General features: G+C 38.9%; 1 protein-coding gene across 1 annotated transcript in view; it reads right to left on the bottom strand.

Moving 5' to 3' along the window:
- The window catches only part of DNAJC1 (DnaJ heat shock protein family (Hsp40) member C1), a 73,702-nt gene that overhangs the window by 50,626 nt on the left and 10,380 nt on the right, over positions 1-12,696 (bottom strand). The window contains exons 2-3 of the mRNA XM_080974457.1: positions 3,894-3,995; positions 3,085-3,131 (exon numbers count right to left, since the gene is read on the bottom strand). Of these exons, the coding sequence (XP_080830583.1) occupies positions 3,085-3,131; positions 3,894-3,995 (149 nt within the window). The remainder of the gene's footprint in view (positions 1-3,084; positions 3,132-3,893; positions 3,996-12,696) is intronic.

The raw sequence follows: 12,696 nt of genomic DNA, 5'->3' as shown, positions 1-12,696 counted from the left end.
CAACTGTAGCTTCTAGTAAACTGTAAAGATGAAATTGTAAGAGGACAAAGAAATATATTTCGCCCACCCATATTCAGCTTTATGCAGCATGCTGCAATGCCACTATAGTCTAGCTAGCTTAACACAATGCTTCAGAATTCCCAACTTTTATGGGCTTGTTTCAAACATATATCTTTAGAGTCTTCAATTATTTAAAATCTCAAAATTCTGAATCTATGCACATTTAAATGGAACTTTCTGCAAAATCAATGGAACTCACTCCCATTTAATATCTGCAGAGAAATTAGGTTTTAAAATCTAAGCTCAAAGGGGAGAAAACACTCCCTTTCATCCTGCTGTTGTTGCCAAAAATAATAATAATGTAAATGTACTCGCTTCATATACTTTCCATATGGTACATGTAGAAACCTCTTCATTATGAAAAAGGTGCTATAGGATTCAACCTTGGTGTTAGAACACTTATTTTGATGCCCAACTACTGGTTCCAGTAATCTATCCACAAGCATTTAAAAACGCTTTTCTAAATTAGAAAAGCTGTATGATTTTAAAACTGATAAGTTGTTGATCTGTCATTAGGGTTGCTTTTTTAAAAACAAAAACACCACCAGCCTGTTCAGATTATATTTTATATCATCTAATGGAAGAAAAGAATCTGTTGGAAATGAAACCATTTTCAACTACATATTAAAGACAAGCAACAACATATTTACTCTGTAATATTACAGTAAATGCAGCTGGATTAAGAGTAGCTCCCAATATCAAACTACATATATTGTTTCATCTCCTGCTCATTTGCCTACTCAGCATAGCAAAGCGTAGATATTAAATCTTAAGAAGAGCCCAGTGGGTCCTGCTACAAACAGCATCCTCAAACTGCTGTTTAGCCTCCCCCAAGTTCAAAAAGCAGGTTGAAGGTTTGACACAAGAGGAGCTGAAAAGAAAACTCAAACAAAAATTCGGCCCTCACTCCAGCCTCTTTATACTTCTTTCACATCACATACTCAAATCGCTTCTGAGCTGGGGGGAGGCTGGACAGCTGTTTGGAGGTACTGTGTGGGCAGCTTCAGAACAACAAACCCTTCCCAAAAGAAAATTCTGGTGTATGCACAAAACATGCCGATTTTAATCACCGCCTTGACGTTCAGTATGAGACTTTTAAAAAAGAAGAGCAAATTTGAAACGTTTTTTACTGCTGTGTAGATGGAGTTAGATTGAGCTGCTACATACTGAGAAAATTGCTTTGACAACCTGCTAAGGAAGGCTGAGAAACTTGAGTGCTTGGAGGAGATGATGGTCCATTGAGCATCTGCCCACAGTTAAACAAAGTCAGGGACCACCAAACCTGGAGCACATGAATCTGAAGGAAGAACCAAGGGAAACTAATTTATTATTTGGTAATTAGTTGGTAAGCACATGGTTTAAGGAAGGGGGGAAAGCCCACCTAAAATAACTGTTAATCAAGAGGCAACAAGAATTTTAATGCAAGAGAAATAGCCTTTATATTTGTTATTAGTGCAGTTTTTGCAGCTGAATCTGTAATCCAAGCGGCCAAGAATTCCCAAAGGCAGAGTCCTAGAAAGAGATGTCTCAAAGCAGAGTTTGTTGGGCTTAAAAAAAATTTTTTTTAAGGGAATACTTGCTGTCAGGGAACATTCAGGGATCATCACGAGCCATTTTTAGGCATTTAGCTGAATAACCATAAAAAATCATTGTTTACAGCAACTCGTTTTACACAAGGCGATGAAGGCTTGCACCAATTCAATTAAACACGTTTCTGAGATAATTTCATTACATGATTTCCAATATACACATTATGTGAAATCCCTAAATAATTTAATTTCATGGCAGTGGTCAGTGTGGTTGTGGAAGTACATAGATGTACTGGGGAGATGTAAAAATAAACCCATACAAAAACACAGGTTATTTAGTATTAAAGCCATGAACATGCAAAATAAACACTATCAAAAAAATTAAGTGTGTGTGAGTGTAGAGGGGTGCATTTAAACTAGTTCATACCTTTTGCAACCATTTGACACCAGACATTGACCCCCTATTGTTAAACTTCCTAAACTTCCTTGATCTATGACTCCAAGCTGAAAGACTGCAGTGGGAGGCAGGGTAAAAACCATACACAGAATCTCCAAAACTCCTCTGAACACTGTTCCATGGCTCTTTCAACACAGAGGATTATCTGAAAGTAGATAATCTCTACTATGAGACCTGGACTCATGCCAAGGTTTCCACAAAGCCAAGAACCTCCTGGAGAACTTTCAGCATCACTACTCAGAGAATTGAAAACCTAGAGATATTTTAAACAGAACTCATTTGCTGGCAGCAAGCCCTTCTTTTCTTTGGCCAAAATATCTGGGTCACTAACAGTAAAGTGAGCATCCTAATAAACCACAAGTCCAAAGTAAAATACAACAGTCCTCTGGAAAGCAACCCAAGCACAAGCAATTGCCTGGTAAAATTATGTTCTCACAGGTACATGAATACTTATGTTTTGTACTTAAGAAAAAAAGCGTCTGAATAATATGCAATAACTAAAAGCCTTTTCAAATATTCCTATTTTTGTCGTATCGTTTAGGTTTTTTAAAGGGGTGTGTGTGTGTGTGTGTGATATATATATATATAGAGAGAGAGAGAGAGAGAGGGGGGGGGGGGAGTGTATTAAAGTCAGCACATGCTACAGTAGCCATGGAGAAAATAACCCAAGTCCACAACTTTTGGTGAGATCCTGAAAAATGGAAGATGGCTTTTCAGACTGAAAGGATTTGAGCAAAGCAGCAATACCCACAATCAGATTGCACTGGCCACAGTGAAAATCCACAGGTCTTACTCTATAGTTGGAGAATCTGAGTATCAGTTTAACAATTAAGAGGGAATGAACTACTGCACTAAGCATGTGTTAGCAGTCTAAAAACTCATATTTATATTACAAATTATAAAGTTATCACCTGGTTCTTTTACCAACATAGGCTAGAACCTAGCACATATGAGAGAGCCTATAAAATTCTGGCTAACCTGGCTCAGTTTAGATGGAAAAAAAACCCCTGCTTTGAAATATATACAAAATAAACTCACCTATGCCTTCTCTCTTCATCCTTTAAAACCTCATATATGGCCACCAACTAGAATGAAAGCATACTTTTATTTTTCTAAAAACAGCAACACACCAGCAACCGTGCACAGAACAGCCAGAATATTTTGCCACAATACTGCACATATACTGGGCTTTTTTGTACTCTTAAAAGTAAGAATGAAGAACAGTTCCTAGAATCAAAGAATCAGTTCAGGTCATTCTGTGTAAACTAAATATTTTTCCCTTTTTTCAGTAATTTTCTGTTCAAGATAGTAGCAATTTAATTATTCTGTGATACAAACAAATCATCACCATCATCCAACTTTCAAAGCATGCTCTACTGTTCCAGTAGTATTCATTATAAATTCCAAGTGAACAACTGTTGAAAAACCATGTATTAGGCCTTCTTTGAAAAAGACACCCACAGAGTAAAGCTTAATTTTATACACATTAAACATTAACATGTTTGATGAAATATTTTTCCATTGCAATGCAAAACATGCAGATTGTGGCACTATAGTAAAACAACAACAACAGAGTCAAGGAGTCCACAAAGTCCTGTTCCCAACCCTAAGCATTCCCATTATCTAAGTATGTTTAACTTATGACAGCACATGGTGGGGGTTTTTTACCCATTTTAAATTTCTGTAGGAGTTGAAAGCATTAGACCATAGTAAAGTGGCAACAAAAGCTTCCAAACTTCCCCAGGTTAATCATTTCAAAAAAATAATACCCCACGATCACCATTATATTTATTCAAGGTTTTAATGATCACATGATACATTTTAATGCTTGTATGTGCATCACTTACTTGTCTAAACTGGGTTTCCGCATTTTCATCTTTATTCTTATCTGGATGCAATATTAGCGAAAGCTTGCGATACGCTTTCCTAATGTCTGCCGATGAAGCATCCTGAAAAACACAAAGCAAACTTTGTCAGAAATGAATTCCCAGAACCTTGTTAAGATCTGAGAAGACAGCCAACCAAGTGCAGGGACCTGAGGCAATGTAATTTGAGCAATCATTCTTCAGCCGGGATATGCAGCGAGCCAGGCCCACATGACTGAACAATCAGTCAATCTAATTTTGCTCTCCTCTTAACTTCTTTCACTGCCATGTGCTCATTACAAGAAGATAGTATTTGCCAGAAACTTTCAAACACTTGCTTCCTTAAAATTAGTCAATAAATCTTCAGCGGTAATTAACAGATCAAAAGGACAAATTAAAATTAATACATCTGCGTATCTTCTAAAATATTCCCTTTTTCTTCAGCTATTATGCTCATTTTTACAAGTTGCAAGGCCTCAGCTAATGTGGTGCCCTTAATATTAAAATTGCATCTCTATTAATTTCTTGCAGAATTCAAGCAACCTTTGTTTCTGCTTGTCTGCGTAAGAGGGCTTTCACTCACAGCAGCGTCGGCTTGCATTTCATGAGAAGGAAACTGCAGAAGTGCAACGAAACAATAGCACTGCCCTGATCTCAGTTCACTTTCATTATTATTATTTTAAAAATGAAGCTTGGGTGTTTTGTATTAATTGCACAGATGCGTAAGTAAATTCGGTTTCTAAGAAAACCCAGCAGAAAAAAGATGTTACAGTTAATCCCTACCTCTTCTCTAGAGGAACAAAGCTGTGTCTAAATTACAAAGTATCATTACATATACCCTGAAAACAACTAGTTTAATGGCCAACATGTCAAAGGCAACGTATGCTGAGCGTTTACATAAGCACCACAATAGTCTAGCCTCAAACAAACGTATCCTAACGACCCCTAAGAAACTGCTTGGTATAAAGTGAAAGTCTTGTCAAGTGAACTAAGCATGAGGATTTGGTTTCAGAGAGATATTTCATCTCGGATTAAAGTAATAAAGCGGGATATATACTGGTATTGCATCCTCTCCCATACATCATTCTCTAGAACTACATCTGCACAAACTATTGTAGTGGGTCAAATCTGGAAGAGGTTCTAAAACTATAAGAAGTCAAAAATAAGACAATTAAAGCAGCACTGTAATTAGCCTGTCAAACCTTCAGCACAAAGCACTGTTTTCATTACAGATTTACAGCACAAGCCTAATTCAGCACAAAACATTTCAGGCCAGAAGGGGATAATCGGGTGGAGCGTGCTGCATGTGTGAGGAATCATCTCTGTGTTGCTACATGCATGCTACATGTACTGTGAGAACACAGAGGCTTTGAAACAGAGGCATGGAACTCACCCATGACTGTCTCCATGCAGGCCTCATGCTTTTTCCTACACCAAAGGGCTTTTTGTGTAGAAAAAGCATGATATTTCAAGTGGTCTTTTCACTGCTTTGAGTAATGGGGAGGGGATGCAGGCAGGAAAAGACTATTAACTATACAAGATTCAGGATATCATCATCAAGGCAAAATCTTTGCATTTTCACAGGCAAGATATGAGCACCTGCTGAAATCACCAATCTATTTTGCAGCTGTAAACCACAACACACTTACTGAGGAGTAGACTTTTTTAAACACAGTGGAATTTCACCCTGATAAAACATGCATCAGATTTCATCAAGAAACTGATAAAAAAAACAACAACAACAGAATTTAGGAAAATAGGTTATATTTAGGATAATTAATATCAACATCCTTTCTGATTAGTCTAATACACCCTGTTTGTGCAAAAGAGTGTGGCCTTTTTTCTTATTGTGGTATTGAAATTGTATCACCTAAAGAAAATTAAAGTTAAGACGTTGTGCATCTTTTCACTCAAGAGTCTACTCCTCAGATCCACCAAAGGAGAAAACGATGCAAAATTAGTTCACTCTGGAGACACAATTATGAATGCAAGTATGAAGGGGAAAGTGGCTTTATTTATACACAGAAACTCAACATGCTATATATGTAAATTAAGTAATTTGGGGGCTAGAAATCTGCACCTCCACCTCCAGCTTCAGCAAGATGTCTCACTAACACAATTTCATTATGTTTGGACATGGCTGTGAGGAGTTGAGTTAGCCAATGCAATATTGACCATGACTTTGCAGTCAATTAGACTAGGACAAATTGTGTTCAGCATCTGTCACTTAATTGTGATTAAACCCTAAGGGGTGGGGGAGGATGTAGAAGGAGGGAGAAGGCAGCGAGGGTGAAGATTCATGTTTAGCATGGTGCCTTGTTTAGGCAACAGTTATTTGTCTACACCAGCCTCAAAGTTAGGTCAATGCTGTAACAGCTAATTGGTTTCTACAGTAAGAATATTGTTGTGTTGCTACCTATTATTTGTTAATAAATAATTATCATATTTATTAAATTATATTATTGCACTCTAGACAAATATAAACTGCTTCCATATAACCCCAGACCTTGGAGAGGTTTCCACTAATCTAGCTTTTTATTCCCCCCCCCCAATAATTTTTATTAGGTTTCCATTTGCCAAATTAAACATATCATACCAATTAGTCCAAATTATATCAATATAGCTTTTTAGAGTATGTACAATGCCAAATTGAAACTTAGAGTCATTCCAGTAACCACAAAAGATGGATTTTGGCTCTAGATTTTGATTATTATTGGGGGGGGGGGATTTAAACACCACCACCACCACACTAAATTTCATTTATGGCTTTCAGTAAATAATGGTAAAAACAAAAAAACCTAGAATCTCTCTTCCAGAGGAACTTTCTTTCCAGTATGCATGGACATGACTGTATGCTAAATGCTCAAAGAAAACTGTTCTTATTCAATCTACAGGCATCCTGGAGCTAATCCAGAACTGATAGCAAGAAATGCCTTTCCTCTAAGAAGCTGCTTCTCCCTGTGGACTGTAGGCACAGAAGTTCAGCAGTCCCCTGGGCATAATGTACAAGGCAAGCTTGATGGTGACTGCTTGATCCAAAGCGTACAGAAGGGCAGCATTCTAATCAACTCTGATATGGTTTGGTGTTACGTCTAAGGACTATTTCTCACTAAGGGTAAATCTGTCTGGGCCCTACCACTTCAGACTGCAGGTGAGGACTCCTGTGATTGAATGCTCCATAAAAAAGCAATATGTCATCTTTGCGGAATAGGCAAGTAGATGTGAATGAGAGGGCTGAGAGTGAGCATTCTCTCTCCCCCCCCCCCACCCCTGCCCCCAATATCAAGTTTTCTATCTGGGAGGGGGCAGGGTATGTAGGTTCATTCAATCAAGTGAGCCCCTAACCTGCAGCTTCAAGTGGCATAGCCCAAGCACAGATTTACCACATCAGTGAGAACTAGGCTGATATCTTCAGCATCACCATCACTTCCATAAAGCAGCCTATTGCCAAGGCACAGAGGGGACTGCTACACATTTCAGCCTAAGCTGGCAATGGGATTTTCACAAGTACCTTTGTTATTTACTTTCAGGTTTGTAATCAACATACTTACTGCTGATTCTCCATCCTTCCTCTCCTCCCCACCCTTGTAAACGGCATCCCTTCCAAGTGGCCAAGCATTCATCACGTTGCTGATTAAAGTGCATGCTGCTACACAAAGCCAGACTTTGTTGTAAAATAGGTTTCTGTTAACTGTGAGCATCGATCATGCCTGCATTTCATGTTATCGATCTGTTTTAATCATAGCAGACTAATTTCATTTACTAGTTTTACATAAAAAATAAATATTTTTTTTTGGGGGGGAGGGAATATTCCATGTTCCATTTGTAATGCTGTCATTCATTTTCCTGCTTTAAAAACAAAACAAAACAAAACAAACAACCCAAACACTTTCTCACCACTACGACTAATTTAAAATCACTTCTACACATTGCAGTGGTTAACATCCAAATGTTTTTGGTAATAAATTGGACTTCGGCTGCAACAAAATGTTAAGTGGGATTGGGGGGGGGGATTAATGCAGGGGAGTATGCTCAACTCTTCCCCACCTATACTCTCCGGCCAATGCCTCCCTGAGCCAATTTTAATCTGTCCTCCTTCCTGGCCAAAAACTGGGGTGGGGTGGGGTCAAGGTGGGATGGTTGCCTACAGATAGAGCAGCCTTGCTATTTACCATCCATCTGCTTCCTGGAAAGCCAATTGCTACTTGCCACAGAGGAGTTCCATAACTGAACTGCTGTACGGGAATATCTGCCATTCCACTTCTCTGAGTCTCCTTCCACTCAGGTTTCGGAAGGGACATCTTTTCTCACAGCAGCTACACTATATGTCAACATCATGTGACTAACTGTTGCTCTTCAGAAATGTTATGGACATTCTTCCACATCACAGCAGGCTATACAATGAGTTACTCATCCTTCACCCCAGGATTCCAGGACAGGTTGCAATAATTATAACACAATATAAGAAACCATTTAAAATAATCATATAGCTATATATTTGGTACACACACAGCTACAAGGCTTTCACTGTTAACCTCCAATTACAGTGAGCTGAAGATGGGTTTGGCAAAAGCAAAGGACCACAAGAAACGACCCCCCCACCTTGACCTTATGTACAGTCTTGTAGATTTCTCTGTGCTTGACCTTCTTGCCAGTAAGGTCATGAGGAACCAGAAAGTTCACAGACTGACTCACCAAGGACCTAGGTTGCAATAATAGTAATAAGATAAAATGCCTGGTAAACAAAAGGTCATCAGATGCAGGTTTTGCATCTAAAAGCAGCTGCATCCACAGCTCCAGGAGATACAAGCTTCCTCCATCAACACTACACACCAGACAGAACAACAGTGTCTGCAGTATGACTCCCAGGAAGCCACTCAATGTTCTTGATAGCTAAATCCATTCAAGAGCACCAGCCAGATGAGTCCTCCTTGTTCGTTTACATGGCCCAATCCACCCCTTACCGGAACATTCCCTATTACATTACAGGGGTCTTTTCTCTCTTGAAGCTGCTCCCCTATGCCCAAGTACACCTATTTGAATTTTGCCTAATCCCCTTTCATTCCCTCACTTTAACAACCTCATAATGCTGCCTTGTTTTTGGATCCCCTACAAGCCAGATTTTAGTCATTGTCATGTCTACTCTCTTAGCAATCTCTCTGCGTACCCCAGGAAGCAAACCACTGAACTCATACCTAAGTCTTACCTATACCTGTGATCTTGTTTTACTTCAGGCACAGATGTCCTCTGAGCTCAACATCTGGGTCCCAGGTCTTCTACAGCCTAAACACACATTGTTTTCAGGAGTCCTTTAGCCAGCACCAAGTTGTACGTTTCACAACTCAGCGTTATTTCTCCCCTTTTAGTTCAGAACTCTTATTTCTCTGAATTGGGTGTGTTAGAATGTGGCATGTGTCTATCAGTCCTCATTTTAACACAATACACACAATAATTGAACATGGCTTGCATTTTGGAAACACATATTTAAAGAAAAATGAGCAAGACATTCATTGTAAGAATACTAAGTAATTAATTTCTGGAAACTTTATTACATCAAACCCACAGCACAAATCTATTGACTGAATGTGTTTCTAGGTTTCGTCCAAGCAGATAATACATTCACCAGATACGAAGCATGGGGTCCTCTGTACCCAAGAACACTTGTACATCTCTCCATGCTCCTGGGCTCACAAAGCCTCCAAGTCTGATGAAAGAAAACACAGAAGCCCGTTCTCTCTTTTTTAAAAAAAAAAAGTATCTAGGAGGCTTCTCCACTCAAGCAGAATTTCCCAAATAACTGAGAGATGAAGATAAATGGCTTCCCAAGAGGCATGTACGAAAAAAGAACTACTCTCTCCCAACTAGCCATTTTAACTCAAACCTGTTTCTTTGACAACATCCAAGGATAGCCAACGAGAATGTGGGCACAGCAACTATGCAATGCAAATACTAGAACCACTGCCCCAGTTCAGAACTGCACTGGAGAAGAGCAGTAAAATATCATGGTGGAGGAGCATCACGCACACATAACTTCCTTAATAATGGCAATATTCTATATAGAGATTTTTCAAGTGTTCGCAATGCTTCACCTGTAAGGATTATAACCAGATGATGCAAAACCCTGTGAGGAATGTCAGTGTTTTCATCATATCACAGATGGGTGACTGAGAATGGACTGAAGCCTGAGGGGAAGTTTGGCTTACCTAAGAAGATATGGCAAGTTAATGGCAGAGATGAGATTCAAACCAAAGACTTCCTGACTTGTAGCTCAGTCCCCTAGCCTCTAGTAGCATTCACACAAACACCCAAGCTCCTTTCATTAAACTTAAAAAACAAAAAAATACCCCAGTGAACATAGTAGCTATAGTTCAGCAGAGTTCATCTATAAGATAGAGAAAAGAAAGTGGCTATGCAAGCCAGGAGAATGACTGTTTTGTTCCCTTTCATAAAAACACCCACCCACCTAGGTCCTTCATCACAAATCATACCAGTAGCTCCCTTTATTTCCACACAGATTTCCCAAATTACGGAGTTAGGTGGTTCAAAGTAGTGTCAGATTTCTAAAAAAAGAAGAAGTTACCAACACTTCTGTACACTCCATGCTTTCATCTGATGGGTGATTTATTTGGTACCTTAGCAGGCTGATTCTCTCCCACACTGCAGAGGTAACATGTAAATTTCCACCCACATTTTGGCCATATTATACTGGCTGTAGTTATGCCAGCAAATACCAACACCAGTGTAGCCATATAGTACAGCAACATTTTTATTAGGCCAACTGTGGGTATAGTCACTTATTTCTTGTCAGGTCTAAGTGCCGTTTCCTAAGTCAGTGACAGATAGGAAAATCTATTTTTTCCAGGAAAGCTTTTCCAGCCAATTATTGGCAAGGCTGTTAAAGTCTGGCTCTGATAATTGCTGCTTGATCTTTTGCTGCTCCACTTGTTTTCCTGCTGTTGATTTTATTTTTATGTACTCTTTTAATCAGTTTTCCAATCCGTACATGACTTTGAATTATTTTTTAACAAAACAGAAAACCAGTCTATATGTTTCAGCTTTCTATACTTGCACAACCAGTTCTGTTACACATTACACACACACACACCCCGAAGTTAGTGCTACCTATTCCACCACTAAATTTAGCACCACCAAGTATTTCATGGTCATAAATCTCTGAACAGTTTTGATTTAGGGTGACAATTTATACAGCATCAGCTAAGCAAGTAGTATTGTGATCTTCTTTCACAGAGTTGTTACACATGGGCTGAAATAGCCTGCAGGGCAACCCAGGAAACAGCCAAAAGCCCACTATAAATTAAAATTAGTTACATGCTCTTCTTAAAGAATGCAACTTTTCCAGAAAGAGCATTGGAATAAAATTGACTAGTGCAAGACAGGTGCAGAAAGCAAGAGAAGAGGCACTCCACTTCATGACTGGAATTCATATTCTGATACAGCATTTTACTTACAATTCTGAGTTTAAATTGCACTGATTGCTTCAGTGTTTTGCACCAGTCTAAAACATTATGTCATTCTTGGAGTAATAGCTACCATAGTCTCATCTTTGGGTTTTGTTGTTATGTTATGCATTTTGTGTTTCCATTTTGCATTTTTATGTTGTAAACTGCCCTGTGATCTTTCATAAAAGTAATAAATAAATAAAATCTTCTGGACGATGCAATTCCCTTGTTGGCACGGACCAACATCCATGGAGACTCGCAAAGCCAATGGAACTCAATAATTCTCTGAGTATTATTTCTTGTTGCCAAAAACTGTAACAATCATTCTTGCCTTACTATCAGGATGCAAAGTTGACTACTGCTGCAATAGAGCAGCCTTCCCCAACCTAGTGCCTGTCAGTTGTTTGAGACTACAATTCCCATAATCTCTGACCACCAGCCATCCTGCCTTGGTCTGGTAGGAGCTATGGCACAAAACATCCTGAGGGAACCGCGGTGGGGAAGACTGCAGAAAGGCTCTCAAATATCACACAAGGCCAATGCTTGGGGGCTTCTGTATGCTAACACACTCTTCCACATTACCTAATATCACTGACCTAACAAGTGTTCCCAAATATTTTGCTGTTTGAGGGGTGTAGCTCAGGAGGGTGTTTGGCTTGGGGAGTGTCATGAGGCCAGATAAACCCTCCTTGATTGTTTTCCTCTGTGCCATTGAACTCCAATAACACTTCTTGTTTGCTTGATGTGAGGAAATTCATCTACTGTAGAAAGGTAAAACCCACATTTAAAAAATGCAAAAGGAGTTAACATTTTCCTAAAGCATTAAGCAAATTTTCCCTTGCAGTCACCAACTTTTATTCACCCAATGCCTTTTAGTACAGTACTCAAGGATGTAGAGCTGAAAGTTTTCCAGTGCTTTACAAAAACTTTCAATATCATATGTTCGTTAGTAACAATGAATGGATGTCAAATGGAATTAGGCATGCTTTGCAGTTTCAAAGCTTTTAGTACAACAAACATGTTAAACTAGATTGTTCTCTAGGGTATCAGATAAAAGTTCCCATTAATACTCCTAATATTTCCCTAAAATTACCCTAATTCATATAGGAAACATTTCCCCAAAACCCATGTCACTGACAGTTCCTAAACTGACGAATCCTTTCATTGCCTTCCCTCACAAAATAATTCAGGGAGGAAAAACCATCAATTAAAGAGATAGCTATCTAATGACACACTCTGATGATTTTTTAGCTGTGAAGAATGGCTCTAAAACAGATTTTGTGCATTGGAGACTACACATAGTTTTGAGTTTAGAACAGTCATAT

Source organism: Podarcis pityusensis, assembly GCF_964106645.2.
Source record: "Podarcis pityusensis genome assembly, chromosome: 12".
NCBI classification, from domain to species: domain Eukaryota; kingdom Metazoa; phylum Chordata; class Lepidosauria; order Squamata; family Lacertidae; genus Podarcis; species Podarcis pityusensis.
Note: the sequence above shows the minus strand (reverse complement) of the source record. Positions and strands in the feature narration are given on the sequence as shown.